General features: G+C 42.6%; 2 protein-coding genes across 2 annotated transcripts in view; both read left to right on the top strand.

The window, feature by feature from the left end:
* Nucleotides 1-8,242, top strand: part of dner (delta/notch-like EGF repeat containing) — a 46,119-nt gene extending 37,877 nt beyond the window's left edge. The window contains exons 8-13 of the mRNA XM_058634846.1: nucleotides 377-610; nucleotides 4,360-4,482; nucleotides 4,610-4,723; nucleotides 5,608-5,739; nucleotides 5,841-6,087; nucleotides 6,923-8,242. Coding sequence (XP_058490829.1) covers nucleotides 377-610; nucleotides 4,360-4,482; nucleotides 4,610-4,723; nucleotides 5,608-5,739; nucleotides 5,841-6,087; nucleotides 6,923-7,034 — 962 coding nt within the window. The 3' untranslated portion in view covers nucleotides 7,035-8,242. The remainder of the gene's footprint in view (nucleotides 1-376; nucleotides 611-4,359; nucleotides 4,483-4,609; nucleotides 4,724-5,607; nucleotides 5,740-5,840; nucleotides 6,088-6,922) is intronic.
* Nucleotides 8,243-10,725: 2,483 nt separating this feature from the next.
* Nucleotides 10,726-16,679, top strand: part of pid1 (phosphotyrosine interaction domain containing 1) — a 28,243-nt gene continuing 22,289 nt past the window's right edge. Inside the window, exon 1 of the mRNA XM_058634807.1 lies at nucleotides 10,726-10,908. Within this exon, the coding sequence (XP_058490790.1) occupies nucleotides 10,879-10,908 (30 nt within the window). The 5' untranslated portion in view covers nucleotides 10,726-10,878. The remainder of the gene's footprint in view (nucleotides 10,909-16,679) is intronic.

The following is a 16,679-nucleotide window of genomic DNA, read 5'->3' as shown; positions in this document are numbered from 1 at the left end:
ACCAAGGATAGTGGCAGCAAAAGCCAGAGCTTTTGTTATTATACAAAACCTTTGCAGTCATTAATTGAGACCATGATCTGATAGTGGGGCTGTACAATACCTTGTAAAATGGGACTGATAGATACTGATAGATTTTTTATGCACTGGATGATGTTTTTTATATGTTATGCACAGCTGATTGTGACCAGTACAAGTAGGTAGTTAGGTGACATAACCAATCCCAAAGTGAAATGTGTGATATGTAGCAGTAATCTGACACTATACATGAAATCAAATGCAGTAGGGGACCATCAATAAAGCGCAAACAGGTGAATAGTACAAACCAGTTTCATCACATTGCTTCTCTCCCCTTATCCCGCCCTCACCCTTCCTGCAGGCTACCAGGGAGCTACATGTGAGCAGAAGGTGGACCCGTGTGCCTCCAGCCCCTGTCACAATAACGGGACCTGCTTTGCTCAGGGCCCTGGGCCCCTCGGGTTTGGCTGTACCTGCACAGCAGGCTTCACCGGCCCCACATGTGCCCAGCTGGTGGACTTCTGTGCCCTGAACCCCTGCGCCCACGGTGTCTGTCGCAACATTGGCAACAGCTACAGGTGTCTGTGTGTGCCAGGTGAGCTGCCGTGACTGTGACACAATGGTGACTTGTAATTATTAACACATTGTCAGAAATAAAAAGAAGGAAAGAATACATTTTTATTTATTTTTTTAGTTATTTAACTTCTATCAAAATAGAAAATGGAACAGATTTACAACAGTAAAACATTTAAAGGCGACATAGAATGCTTGTATCACACATATATGTTAGTTATGGAGGTCTACTTACATATATTAACTTGTTTTCATGATTAAAAACCTCCTAATCGCTGCAAACGAGCCGATCAAAATATCTCCTCACTGACGCCCTCGTCAGCCGCGCTGTTTCAGACCAAAACCACACCCCCAGAACCAGGACTGTGTTGTGATTGGCCAGCCAACGAGAGCTTTCCTACTGTACTGTGATTGGCCAGGTACCTGGAAGTGACGTAATAGATAGGCCAGCTCTCAGATACACAGCTCCCCCTCTGGCACGGTGGATGCTCTGCATCTCAGCAGCTACAACGAGAGTAGTTCTTCTTCTTCTGCGGTTGAATGTACGCAACCGGATGTGCCCGGACTAGTGCCCGCACCGGGAGGCCCTACGGTGGTGAGAGGAGTGGTGAGGATTTTTGATGACGACATCAAACTACGGAAGTGCCTCAAATTCATGCTTCAGTTACACTATGTTCACAGAAACCACTGAAACAAATCAGGAGACAAAAATAAATCATACTCAATCCCTGCAAGTCTTTTCTCAAACTCAAGATTCAAGAATGAGATATTTACTGCTAAAAGGTCCAGGAAGTAAGTGAACTTTGAAACTGTTTATGATACAGTAAAAGTTCACAATTCCAGAATGAAATGAACAAAATTAAATATCATCAGGTTTCCTATTTTTGTCTGAGGCTTTAGAGCAGGAATCTCAAACTCAACTGAGCTGGGGGCCACTGAGTGTCTAGTTTGGTCCAAAGAATATTGAAATAACAATATTATGATCATATTTCACAGAATTTCAAAATAAAAGTGGTTGTTATGACATGGGACGATAAATAGTTCACAATATGAATGTGTTTATGATGCAAAATGTCATAACATAACAATACATAACATACAAAAATAACTTGATATTAAGTGGTTTGAGTTTCTATCAAGCACTGACAATAACAGACACTTCAACCTCTCCTTATGTGGATGTGGCTCAATTTCTTAACAAGGAGTGGTTAAAGTGTGTGTCCATCACCACTCTAAATCTGACCTTCCAGCCTGCACGTGCATAAAAGTTCCTGATAAAGAACAGCGACTTGTAGCATTGTCTGGAGCTCTCGGGAGCAGTAAATACTGTATAGTCTGGCTATTTTTAGAAAGTATAATGGTGTCACTATAGTGCTCATGCCCCTGTGATGAAATCAATCGAGTGGAATGATGACTTATCATTATCCACTGTCTCCCAATCACCTCCCTGGGACAGTGACTGATGACTTCCCCTGTGGTCCACGTGCATAAATATGCATATGACCTCCTGCTTTCTCTTCATAGCATCTTAAATCGTAAACGGTCTGTATTTATATGGGTATATATACTGTATATATCGATATATACTTTTTTAATTTCCAAAGCTTTAAACGCTGTTGTCTAAATGGCATCAACAATCATTCTTCATTCAGACGCTTACACTCTCGCCGTGTCCTACTACAGAGCAGACGTTGACTTCATTTCATCGTATTCAGATATTTAAATTGTATTCACCGTGTTCTTTTTTTTTTTTTTTTTTGCATTGCATTTATATCCTTTTGTCCTTCTATGTCTTCATCTTCCTGCTGTTTGCCTCGCCTCATTCCCCCACCCCCATCTTCTGCTGTCTGCTGCTTGTCATTGTGAGGTGGTGAAATTGGTTATTTGTAATTAGCATCCCAGACATAACAGCGCACACACACACACACACACTGGTTGGCATCCTGATGAGGTAGAGAAAAGGTCAAATCTAGTGTATGTGTGTGTGTGTGTGTGTGCCCGAACTAAGGGGCTAAGATTTAAACTGCGGTTAGGTTAAGGTTAGAGTAGGGCATTACCTGGTTATGGTTAAGGTTAGGGATATCCTTAACCATAACCAGTAAACAGACCTAACTTTGTTTAGACCGCCCTATCTTAATTAAAGTCAATACAGTGTCCTCAGAAAGAAATCAACTGTCAAGCTGTCATTTAGTCAGGAATAGCTGCACAAACCTGTGTGTGTGTGTGTGTGTAAATGCCCGCTGGTAGTTGGAGCGAGAAGGCTGCTGGGGAGCTGATATGTTGAAGCATCTGTCCTCCAGTTTCCTGTAATCCAGCTCACATGAGAAGATGCCAGCCCGCAGAAAGCGCAGGCTTGTAGAGGCACTTGACATTTCACTGGCATTTCACACAGTGGACCCCAGAGGCTCCAACTGTGGGCTCCTCATAAATACCTGCTCGCCCCCCTTCCTCACACACACACACACGTTAGCGGTGTGCCCTGGGAGGCTTTGTTAAAACTTTGTCAGTATTGGGACCCAACTGAGAATCTCTGTCAGTGGGAGTGGAGCCAATGACAACACATATACTATATGAGTATATCTATATCTATCTTGGACGGAGTCAAGAGACACTGTCCCCTGGTGACTTTAGACTCATTGGTTGAAGACGATGGAACATTTCTTTATGAAATAGCAGTGGTTCGACTGGGAGTACACTTATTCACATATGATGCACACTCTCTGTCTGTAACTACACACAGGCCGTATTCTGACGCAGAGCTGAAGAAGCATGCCTTGTCAGTTACTCATACATTGACCGTGTTTTCAGATGTTGCAGGCCTGTGCTGCCTCAGTACACAGCTGCCATCCTATGGAAAACACTATGCACTGCATGTCATTTGCCCAATCACATCAATACCCGTGTGCTAAATACTGGGCTTGCAATATATCTATTCAAAAGCTTATCAGACACTTAATAAGTGTCTGTATATTCACAGAAGAGTAGTTGTTCCCTGGAGGTTTTTTTCCCCAGTGGATCATAAAATACGTGCATTAAAAATTGACAGAGCAAATAGTTACAGCTAGAAGTTTTTTGGTTTATTTTTTAATTCAACTGAATTAAACTACAAAGTATTTAAAGATGTGCCCTGCTCTACCCATTTAAAGCACATCTTAAGTCCAGGTGATCAGCTGACCCGTAGCTGGGCTGCTGTGGTCTTGATGAGGGCCCGACACGCTGTGCTATGTCCTGCTGTGTCCAGTTGGTGATGTCTGTGAGCCAGGCTTGAGGTGGTCTGCCCCTTCATCTCAGCAGCTTTTCCAGGCCATTGTGACAAACAGCATGGCCAGAGAAGGTCATCTTTCCTCTGGTCACGGAGCATCATCTTGGTGTTAATACGTTTCTCCAGCACCCAGGTGTTTGTTCGGTGCTCTTGCCAGGATGTTCAGAACAAGCGTCTGTATGCCCACATCGACCTCCTTCTCCTCTTGTGTGGTCATTGCCCAATGACTCACATTCATATGTTGTTTGCAGATGCCTTTGGTGTTAATCACTGAGCCCAGATAAATAAATTCTCCTTCTAAATTTAAACCTGTCTGATCATCTCGACTAAGGGACTTTTTGCTGACTTGCTGCTGTATATTTTCGAGTCATGAGGTCTTCTTTAGAGCTTGCGTAGTGTCATCTGTCACTCGTCAAAAAGTATAAAGGCAGGGTCTAAACCTCTGAATCAGCGATGCAAAAAAACACTCTGTCATGATTTGAACATAGTCTTCTCTGTGTGTGATTCAGGTTACCATGGCTTGTACTGTGAAGAAGAGTACAATGAATGTCTGTCTGCCCCCTGCCAGAACTACGCCACCTGTAGAGACCTCATTAATGCCTACGAGTGTGTCTGCACGTCACAGTTTGAAGGTAGGTGTGTGCAGAGTCTTAGCCCCATGTCGGTAAGCATGGCTTCTACATTGTACGGTACACAGTGAACATTCAAATATGACTTATTAGAGGCTTGCTGTGTGTGTGTGTGTGTGTGTGTGTGCAGGCAGACACTGTGAAATCTACAAGGATCCTTGTCTGAAGTTGCATTGCCAGAATGGAGGCAAATGTGAGAGCACAGGACTCAACGCTTCCTGTGCCTGCCCTCCTGGATACCTGGGTGAGCTCTGCCAACATAATCAGCCTGACAACCAAGAAACTGCTTATACCGCGGCTGCCCAGGAATTATTTTTCTGCTTATGATTTAAAAAAAAACAAAGGTCAGGGTTGTTTTGTGTGAGTATTGCTGTGGTGAAATAATAGTGACATGCTTTTACTTGTGAACCCTAAACTGTCGTAAACTGGGTTTAAATCTGCAGTTTCTGCTTGTTGCTTGGATCAGGGTTCACGTTTCCCTGATTTAAAACACCTGAGTCAAATGTTCAGCTCGTCATCAAGCTCTGCAAAAGCCTGATGATGTCCCATTCATTTCAATCAGATGTGTCTTTAACAGTGTTCAAAAGAATTGTCAATGCTATCAGGCTACACGGAGTGATGCATTCATGGTCAGAGTCTTTGAGGGACAGTTTTTTCTCAGTGGTTCTACTCTAGTGGAACCACTGGCTGGGCCACTAAGAGGTTGCTTTTGGGCCACGTGGGCCGCTATTTGAATAGACTAGATGTAAAACATGCAGGGCAACCATCCACTCTCACACCTATGGTCAATTTAAAGTGTCCAATCTACCTAATCCCCATATTGCATGTTTTTGGACTGTGGAATGAAACCCACACACACACACAGGAGAACATGCAGACTCTATGCAGAAAGGCACTTGTTCTGACCGGGACTTGAATCCAAGTCTTCTTGCTGCAATGGCAAGAGTTCTAACCACTGCACCAACCATTGTGGCCCCAAACATATTCATAATAAGCGAACTTAAACAACACAATAATACATGATAAATGTCCCACATCACAGGGCAGTGGGTCTCCAGGACCAGGATTGAGAAACCCTGGCTTAGATGCTCTCATTGTAACCGAATGTGACCTTACCTGTCTACTCAGGGGAGAAGTGTGAAGTCGACATCAACGAGTGCGAGAGCAACCCCTGTCACCATGGAGGCACCTGCAGCGACCAATCAAATGGATTCACCTGTCACTGTCATCCTGGGTGGGTGGGGCCCGGCTGTGAGATCTGTAAGTCAGCCTGTCAAGGAATATCTGCTCACTTATTACTATGACCTGACACATGTGGAAAGACCTCTCTCTCTCTCTGTGTGTGTGTGTGTGTTTTTCAGACCTGCAGTGGAAACCCGCACACACTGAGGACACACTGACCAACATGCCTCGCCACTCTCTCTACATCATCATTGGGGCCCTGTGTGTGGCCTTCATCCTCATGCTCATCATCCTCATCGTGGGGATCTGCCGCATCAGTCGCATCGAGTACCAGGGCTCGTCGCGTCACGCCTACCAGGAGTTCTACAACTGCCGCAGCATTGACAGCGAGCTCAGCAATGCCATCGCCTCCATCCGCCACGCCAGGTGAGTATCTGTAAACTGATGTAACCCAAGTGTTGTCAAAGGCCCAGTGTGGAACATTTAAGAGGGTTTATTGGCAGAACTGGAATATACTACCCATATATATGACTGTATGAGTTAGTAATTGCTTATGAATAACAATTTGGTTTATCGAGCCTTACAATAAGCCTTTTATATCTCCACGACTTAGCTTTATGGAGGCTGCTGTTTGCTCTGAAACTGAGGCTATGAAGAAAAACCTCTGCCCGTGTAAATGCAATGCAGAAGCCAAATGTGTGTGGGGCTCTTCATTTGTTACACTCTACAGTCTTACCAATGAGGATTTCTGACCCACTGGTTCTTTTAATAAATTAAAGTACTTACAGTAGCATATTACTGCCACAAAAAAACCAAAAACTCCCAGTATCACATTGAAACGTGAAACCTATCACATTTTTGAACTGCACCTTGGTAAATTGCAGTGGCAGTAATTCACAACTCCTTGTGTAGAAGTCACAAAATATACCGATTTCCTTTTATTTTTGTTCATAAAAACGAGCCAAGTGAACTTTGAACTGTGATGTATTTCCAAATTTCACAAATTCAGTCCGATTTTTAAAAGAAAATTGGGTACCTTTTGCTCAGGTGTGTTTATATAGTTGGTGAAAATGAAAATAAAAACAATCATTTTAACATTGCCCAGCTGTGCTGAAAAAAGGGATATAAGACACTCTGTGTATATCTGTATACGTTTTAACATAGTAATGGAAAAAATGCATGGGTTAATAAAAGTTTAATATTGAATTACTGGGGACTAATGAAGTCTAAACTACTTTGACAAATGTCGCTTCCTTGTTAGATTTGGAAAGAAGTCCAGGCCTGCCATGTACGATGCCACTCCCATCGCGTATGAAGACTACAGTCCTGATGACAAGCCCTTGGTCACGCTCATCAAGACGAAGGATTTGTAAAAGCACAACCCTCACAAGCGGCACATTAACGCATGTGCACACACACAAAAACACACACATACAAAGGAAGTTAAAAATAAATCTTTAACTATTTCTTACAAAAAAAACAGCAAAATGAAATTGAATGTAAAGTAGGGAGAGAGAGAAAAAAAACAAAACATACTCATTAGTTTTAAAAGAAACAAATCTGGATTTGATACATGTATTTTCTTGTCAAAGTCCACGATAAGGCTTTATTGTAGCATAAGAGCATTCTTTACATTACTTAATGTTATTGATGATGGGTGACACAACCGTTGAGTAGTAGGCGGGGCCAGAAACGCAGGAGCCTAGTTTTCTAAGTGTAAACAACAACAGTTCTTACAGGTGTTGTAGAAATAGGTGCACCCTTCATGGTGCATATGCTGTAACTTTTTTCTATATCTAAAAAACGTCTGCAGTAGGTTGCCTTACTTCATGCATGGTTAGATTTGATGTTCTCTCTGCATTATTTTAAACTCTTTTGAACTTGATTGTTGGTTGTTTTGTTTTGTTTTGTTTTTTTTGTCACTGCATTGTATTTCTCTCTGTCAAAATTGTGCCAAATATTTTCTTCGGGTAATTTGTCGTCGGTTGATCAAATACATGTATAAAAATGCTAGTCACGGGATTTTCCTTTCAAAATAATACATGCTTGTCCTGCTCTTTACATGCAAGTGTACCAATAGTAAAGAGAGTGGGGGTTTACTGGAGTACTGTGTCCCCACCATCGCACTCGATGTATTACAGAGATATTTAGGATAATAGGTATAGGTATATTTCACAGAGCACAGAAACATAGTTGGTTTCATTCAGTTTAACTTTTCATCCCTGTGTACAAATTCACCTCTAGTATTCACAGTGTTAAGTAGTTTCTGGATGAGAGTTTCATTGCTGGGGTGGCTGAGGAGGAGGAGGAGGAGGAGGAGGAGGAGGAGGGGGAGGGATGAGGTCTACTCCAGTATATACTCTACGTGCTTCTGTGTCCAGCCAGTGGAAAACTCTGTCTGTGCAGCTGTTTTGTTCCCCTTCAAGGTCAAGCAATGTTTTACCAGTGAGCTCAGCTAATCCTCTGATATTTTTTTTTTTCCTCTTGTTTAAAAAAAAAAAAGAAAAACACGGCAAACACACGATTATCTATGTTGAATGATGTGAACAATAAAGAACTCAAGTGAACATTATCCACAGAATTTCTGGGCTGAAGCGTGGCTGTTTCCCGTGGGAACAACATCAAATGCACGGTAGAGTGTCTGCCGCTCTGTTTTAAAAGAACCTTTAAAGCAATCAAATAATCACAAAAATGGGAAATGCATAGCTCAATAATCCCTTTCAGCTAAAACAACACTTTTTGTCTCTTAAGAAATGCGAACATTATTCATGCAACACAAATATCCAGACATATAAAATGTTCTCTAAACACCAGATGCAAAATAAATGTGCCTAAATTACCTAAATGGTGAATCTGGCACCATCTAGTAGAATAATCTAACCAGACAGCTGATATGTTTTGACTGATTTTACCACGTATTTAGGTTCAATACCCAACTCTGTTCATATCGACTATCTATTAATACCCACATATCTATATACTGTACATATGATGTACTTTTGCATGGCATTAATCCACGGAGTAGTTCTATTAATTAAGCCATTATGTAATAGCAAAGTGGGGAGACGAGCAATTTCTCCAGCAGTGTCTATTTTTCCTGCTCAAGGTCAAATCCACCAGACTGAACCATCAGCCGTGGGAAAGACTGTTTACAGAGTGTGGGTAATGTGAACACCCTCGGTGACCTCAGGCTTTATCCAGATGTTCCCCAAGTAAACATCTCTAAATACAGACTGCGACTGCTGAGTAATGTTACTCAACACACCTACGTATGTGTGCACACGTACATAAACACATTAGAACGCCAGATGTTATTGATGGTTCTCACCTTTGCTCACTATTTGCTTTGGTGGCCTTTGTGCTTGGCCTTTGCTTCGCGCCCTGGAGGGTCAGACTCTCTCATAACACACATCTGTTGGCTTTCACGAGTAGTTTGTGTCGTGTCGTGAATGTCTTTGCAAAACAGTATCATTTGTCAGACAAAAAAAAAAAAAGAAAGAAGAGAAAATACAGAATTATTACCCAACGCTTGAAATATGTGCAAAATGTTGGCAACAGAAAAAATAATTCATTCAGCAGTTTCCACAAAATAATGGATCATGTTTGAGTGAAATCCCAGACATCACTTTGAGAATAACAAGACCATACCAAACTAATCACAGCTCAAAACAATCTGGGAAACTGAATGTTTTTATTCTAACTTGTTTTTGAAGACCTTGAGAAGATAAAAATGTGGGGGCATGACTGTGGCAATTCTTCATTTAGCCGCCTTTGTGAAACTCTGGAGCTGTGAGAACAGATCATTTAAACTCAACCACAGTTTTATAGTCACCAGTGACTGAAATAATGCCTGCAGTGCCATTTATGTTAGCTTTTTATATGATCATTTTTATTTTAACGGCATTCTTGTGCTGATTGGCAACCCGGATCTGTGTGACTAATCATTTTAGGCTTTAAAGTCCTCTATTTAACGTCGCAAATGACCATTATGGATGTCTTTTGATGTCCATCTGAAAAAATTATGTATTTGATGTGATTTTCATATGGAAGTAATATGAAAATATCCTTTCACAGTAGCACAATTGTGCCACAGGAGAACATCCTGAATGGTCCACTACAGTAATTCTCACCTGGGAAGTGTGATTCATGACCAGAATTATCTTCAAATTACATTTACCTAAATTAACCACCACATCCAATACAATAGTACCTCCTCAACGTGGGCGGAGTCATCACAGCATGGCTGCATGAAACTGCCGTGACAACAAACACAACAAACTAGTGACTAGTGACTTGTAAAGCAGTTGCTTTCGGTGTATGAATCCGGTGGCAGTCTGTCCATAGAGGGCACTAGGGTGCCGCAACACCAGTCTCACATGAAGAAGAAGATATGAATCATCTAAAATAATTTATAACAACAAGGAAAATTTTAAAAATAAACGAGCTACACATTATACAGTCCGTGACTACCATGTGTAATCTGCATTTAAGTGTAGTTTAAAAACATTCTCCCAGTCAAGTGGCGTATTTTCGTACAGTGACATCTAAGTCTATATTTGATCTACAGTTTGGCATAGTTCGGTTTGATTCTCGGACATCTCGCTCATGCCTCTTCCTGTGACGACACTCTGACCAATCAGTGGCCAGCAGTCGGTCGACGTCACGCATAGCTCATATCAGCTCAGCTCGCTGGGCAGGCATTTAAAAAAAGTACCTGGTACTATCCTAATGGAAAAGCAAAATAACTGTGCCGTGCCATGAAGAGGCGAGTCAAGTCGTGCTGGGACCATGTAGTGGAAAAGCGCTATAAGTGTGTTGATACTGAACTTGAATTAAACACATTAAACAAGTAAAACAGAATAATGCCTTTGGTTTTTAAAACTTGGAACAGATGTGCAAATGTGCAAAAAAAAATGCAAGAGTAAAACCGTCTGAAATAAAACAGCTGGAAAAACAGGGAAAACGTTTGTGAACCTATAATTCCGACAGCACCTAAACGCAGCATGAGGAGCCTCCACGAGCACAGGGAGCAGGTACCGCCACCCTCTGGCCAAAGTGATAACGACAGCCAGGCGGAGCAAACACATCCTTCATTACTGAGCAGTCCAGACTGAAGGAGGACACAGAGTCAAGCCGTGAAAGCGAACAGATGTGAGCCGGAGAACGAAGAACGAGAACACGCTGCATTAAAGACGGAGAACCTGTGATTGTGCTAACATGTGGCAGCCAGCGTCCGAGCGATTGCAGGTAAGAATCGAGTGTGAGTGTGTGTGTGTGCGCGCGCGCGTGTGTGTGAAAGGCTCATTGTCTACAGGCAAGGTAGCAGTGAACGGCTGAGCCCCGGTAACCGTTACCGAACCCCGCCGTGCGGTGCCTGACTCCAGCCTGTAGAAGCCACGAGTTGTCCCAGATGTTCCGTGTGTACTTCACTGTCGCCTGTAGTGTTTGTAAATGACAGGAATCTGTCGCGAACCTCCTCGTCTTCATATTGATTTGCTCTCGCTGCTGCGTTCAAACGCACCTATCCACGTTATGCAAGCCCGGGGGTGCCGTGCCACATTCTGTACCCCCCCGCCTCATTCCTGGGATAATCCGCCGCAGGAGATTCCCGTCAGATGTTGGTGACCAGCATATTGCACCGGTGTAGAAAATCTTTGATAATAACATGTCACTGGGGCCTGTTTGATCCCCAGCACTGACCTGCTGAGTCTCACTGGAGGCCTTCTCCTCCTGGTGTCACTCTCGTTTTCCCTTCATGTTGCCACATCAGGATGCTCCAACTCTTCGTTCCCTCCTGTATTCTTGTGTGAAAGGAAGTAGAGGAAGAGCAATTAATCATCTGGACAATTTATAGGGCTGTTTTTTTTTTTTTTTTTAATCAACCATGTTTTATTGAACCAGTATCAGTTTACACATTTTTCTTCAAACAAAGTGCTCTTTAACATTTTTTAATTCACAATGTATTTGATAAAGTTTAGTGAAATGGTCCCTCACCTATGTCGTGTATCTGTTGCTGAGACAACTGTGCTCATCCTTCCCTTTCTCATGCATCTACCTATGCTGTGAAAGTTTCCATTTCTCTCTGGCTGGTTTGTCCTTTCAGCTTCTGTCGAAACATGGATGTTTGCCTCCGTAAAGCAAGACTGAAGAATGTAGTAAAGGTTTAATCTGAAGGCGACAAATACCAACCCCTTTTTATGGTTAATACATTATTTGAGCAATCAAACATACTAATGGGTCATTTGTACTGCCGGTTGTACTCCTAAATGTTAAGAATATGCACTATTTCTTTATTTGAAGTGCAGACACGAAATGCAGATTTGAGAGCGACGCCATAAATGCTCAATAAAAGTTAGTTTGAACAGTTCTGTGTATCATACGGGATTATTAAACAGCCATCAGTTGTCCTGATTTCTGAAGATCAGTTTAAAGAGAGCAGGTTTCAGTCAGTAACCTGCCGCCTGTGACCTGTTTAAAAAATGGAAAAACACACGCACACATTGTTAATGACACGTAGTTTGATATCCAGGGGCAAGCCGCGCGCTCAGCCTGGCTTCACGTCTCCTGCACACGTAATGCTCTCCAGATGTCGGCCTGTGGACTGCCTGCCAAGTGAACTTGCACAATCCCCTCTTCTGCTCAGGCGTCAAGAAGATGAAATCATGAATTATTCTTAAAACGGACAGTTCTGGTGTGTGTCCTTCGCTCAGATGTGGAGGCCAGGGGCCGCTGTAAATGACACACATCTCTACCTCCACCCTCCACGTACACGAGTCTCAGGCTGTGACTGAGAGTGATACTTAATTTGTTGCCTAGTAACTTCCAGAAGTATCACTCAGTAACACAAGACTCTATAGAATGCAAAAACAAGCTGTTATTGGTTAAGGTTTTAATGATGGCTCCTCTGTGGTTTCTGGATGAACTGTTTTGGGTCACCCAGCTTCAGTGTCACGCTCAACAAGTGTCATAAAGTCACCACACATCTCACATTTTCCGTGGCCTGTGTCCTGAAGTAAATGCAGACAGGGCTCATTCACTCCGAATGAGGCGGTGTCCATCGCTGACGCATTATGGGCCGCGCTTCTCTTTTATGCCGACTCTGTGTGCGGCGGCGGCGGCGTTTCGGTGGTCAAGAGTTGTGAGGAGTATCAAAACAATCCGCACTTTATCCGTACTGAGACACAAGCCAGGTGGAAATACAAGCCACAACAGGGTTTTTACGATTCCAAACCATACTGTGGTGAGCTGGATTTCTCCGTGTTGCTTGGTGGAAATGCAGCTTTGGCCAAGGGATCTCTCGTGGCAGCCAAAGGTCACTGTTCAGTGTGATTAACCTCAGGTTTTATGCACGTAGTGTTTTGTTTTTAAGTGCTCTTTAGCTTTTACTGACCAACTCTCGAGTTGACACAAATCACGCAGGAGGGAATTTCCTTCCGTCCCTCCCGTCTAACCTGCGCGACGTGAACACGGCAATGCCAGACAGGCAGGGTCACATGACAGACGCTGTTGTGTTGCCTTGTGCTATGGCAGGTTTGTGTTGTTTTGGAACATGTCTGACTTTTGATAACCAGCTCTTGGCTAACGCAGCTTTCCCTCTGGAGAACAGCTGTTGCCCAACACTTTCTTAAAACTATAAAGCCCTGCATGGCAACATTTGCCTTGATGGATGACCTGGGAGGAAAAACACATTGCATCCAGGTTGTTCTGTTCTTGGAATTCCGTGGTCCTTTGTGTTGTTAATAAATAAAAGATAATTCAGTTACCTTATAAGTAGTGTTGGATGGCAGTACTTGGATCATTCTCTGCTTTGTAACCATGGCAACAGCTATCTTTCAGCTTGCATCCTCCACCTCTCCACTAAAAAAAAAATGGTGGAGTTCTCTGTCGCTCGATACATTTGGATGCTGCTGATCTGGTGTTTTATTATCTTGTGTTTTGTCGTTGTCATTCACTTTATGGCGTCCGTCCACACTTGTGCTGTCCACTGTTTCCATAGCAACACCCGGTGTCTTGCAGTATTTTGCTGCTCATGCGCTGGTGGATAGAACAGGGGTAAATGTGATACATGGGAGAACATGGGGCTGAAGGTCTGCTTGTACAAGTGGAAAAGCGCTTTCATACTGAGAATCAGAAGTGTTTCCAAACTAAGAACGTGTCGGCGCGCTCTCTGTTTTTCTCCGTTTTCTATCCTTGTTCCTCATTTCTCCTACTTCTCACTGACCATATTCCTCCGTCAGTTTCAGTGACCCTTTCTCCTCAGGCAGAGGCTGACAACAGATTGCACAATGTGCGGTGATCTGCATGCGCTCGCACGTTAACACGTATGCAAGTTCTCACAAGAACTTTATTGTAGAATAGTCCTATGGCTGGTATCATTTTTTTTCCTTTGTCAGCAGCTCTTTATTTAGCCAAAAAAGAAAGAGAAAGAAAAGTAGTGATAGTGATGTGTGTGACACTGACAAACAGCTGAGGAGGGGAAAAGATGTGCAGGAATTTGTTGACTGAGGTCAAACATAATCAGAACCGGCCCCACTATGTTCATCACAGTGTGTGTCTGTGGCCCATCTCTGCTTTCCCTTAGTTTGTGTTACTATGTCTGTCTGTCTCTTTGTCTGTCTGAGGCTGCGCTGTGGCCACAGCTATGCTGGTGAGACTGTGACCTCGATGGCGAAAGGAAATCACAAGCAGCCCACGGTTCTTATTTGTTTGTTTTTTTCCAAGCTAGGAAACACTTGCCTTTTGTGTTTGACTTTTTTTTTTTTTTTTTTTTAAGAATTAAGGAGTTTCATCCCTCCCATAGTTAAAAGACAGTCATTAACAAGTTTCATTGTGGGATTTAGTGTTTTATTCTTTAGCTTTTACTTGATATCCATGCACACATTACCATAAATTGTACACCAGGACACGGTGATAGGTAGCACGTCGAGAAAAGTATATAAAATGATATGAAATGGCCAACATTTTCATACAGACATAGTGTGTTTCATCATATTGCAAAGCCGTAAACAATAATTGGAGTTGACCTATCAGTTGTGATGTCACAAAAACAAAGAGGATTGAAGTAGGATGAACGTTCTGAATTGATTACAAGCCTCTTCAGAAGCAGTTATTGGTGGCCAAGATGGAATCTTTACACCTTCAAGAGAAAGTTGAGTGTCATATTCTACCAGTTAACAGGTGACCATGACCATGCCACTAACTGCAGGGCCTGTTTTTGTCATTAGTGGGCTCTTAAATATCTGTTGCCAATTTAAGATGTTGCGGTTGGTTCATTGTTTACGTGAACGAGACAAACACTGCCACCCCCCCCAGGCCTGAGGTTTGTGTACTTTAATACCAGCTTTGTCCTACAGACGTAACCTAGGAATTATAACGTCCGATCACAGGCGGCCCAAGTTGAGGAAAAAGAGGTTTTCATTGAAGTGGGATCTCCCAGAGTCCTCTACGGCTTCAGCCTATTCACACATGAACTGTGTGTGGGATCCAAAGAAGTGGCTGTAAACACGTAGAGGGACATCTTAGGATGTTACACCAGTTCCCCCTTTCTTAATTGTACAGGGATCTTAAGGAGTTTATCCTTCTTCTCGCCGTAGGAAGTAATTGGCACCAGATGGTGGGTGAACCTGCCTTTGCTCCACCTGTGGACTACAGCGTGTTCATCAGTTACAGAAAGAAGAATGTGTTTTATGTGTCTGAGGTACAAACATGGACAGGATGGAGCATGTTGCCAATACAGAATGATGCAAGGCTTGTTGGGCCTCTTAAGTCATTATTTGGGAAACTAAAGACTTGTTGATTTTTTTGTTGCAACAATGTGTTAGTGATGTCACTCATGCTCTTGTGCTCTCGACTTGCTGGGAAATGGCACTGCCACCTACGGATAGATAGATGGATGGACTTTATTTATGCCATTTATGAATTGGGAAATTCCAGAATTGCATTGCTGTGATTTGATCTCAAGATGTTTTTTTTAGACAGGCACCTAAGCCACAGCACCACCCGCAGAATATCTCTACAAATGTTGGTTTTGATACATGTTGTTTTTCTTCGTGAAATGAAGATACCCTGTGGTATTTTTGGCCACGAGTATCTCAATAGAGCAGTGTTTCTGAGTTTGCCTCGGTGTGATTAGTGTCTCGATTGTACACATTTATGCCAATGGCCTCTATCACGATGCTGCTGAACAACAGGTGGCACTAATAGACAAAAAAGCAAACAAACAGAGGAGTATGCCACCATTAGGAAGTGGGGAAAGGGCCTTCAACCATCAATGTAAATGTCATTTTAAATATTCTAATGTTTCCCGAGGAAGGAAGTTGACTCTTGTGCATGTAAATGAGTAGTGTTACTCCAGATGTCCCTTATCAGAGAAAGTCGGCATATTACCTTATTATTATGAGATTCCCTTTTTTGCGGACTCTCCTTAACATGTGATATAACTCCGCACTTCTACTAAAATATAAAGGCCAGTGGGGAAGACGAGCTATATCATGGTTGATAATAGTGTGGTGAACACTTGACAAGTAAAATTCACAGTGCTCCTTAAAGTTTGCACTCCATGTGCGGCCCCCGGAAAATGTAATAAAGCCTCTGATGCTGTGTTCACACAGAACATGATTTGTCGGGTCAGGCGAGTGCGCCTGCAGTTATAAAAAGAATCCATAATTATTAGACTAAAACACTGAAATATGCCAATTTTGATATGTTCACATACTCAAAACGGACGGAGCAACATAATTCAGACAAGTTAGCTTATCGTTTTTATATGATATGCCATGTTTGTAGTCCAGCTGTGATATAAAAACTGTTGCTGGCAAACTTTGCATTTGACTTCTTTATCGCCATCTGCTTTTGTAAAATGCTGCCACACTGCTGATGTCTTTGACATGGATGTTAGAGGAGGACTGACTGTTAGAATTAAATAAAACCACGATGTACTTTAATCTATCTGTCTCTTGTGGGTTGGGCTAAACCAAACTACTGAAAACAAGGGGGGTGTTCTCTGAAGACATGCTGTT

This window comes from Solea solea, chromosome 7 (genome assembly GCF_958295425.1).
Source record: "Solea solea chromosome 7, fSolSol10.1, whole genome shotgun sequence".
NCBI classification, from domain to species: domain Eukaryota; kingdom Metazoa; phylum Chordata; class Actinopteri; order Pleuronectiformes; family Soleidae; genus Solea; species Solea solea.
Note: the sequence above shows the minus strand (reverse complement) of the source record. Positions and strands in the feature narration are given on the sequence as shown.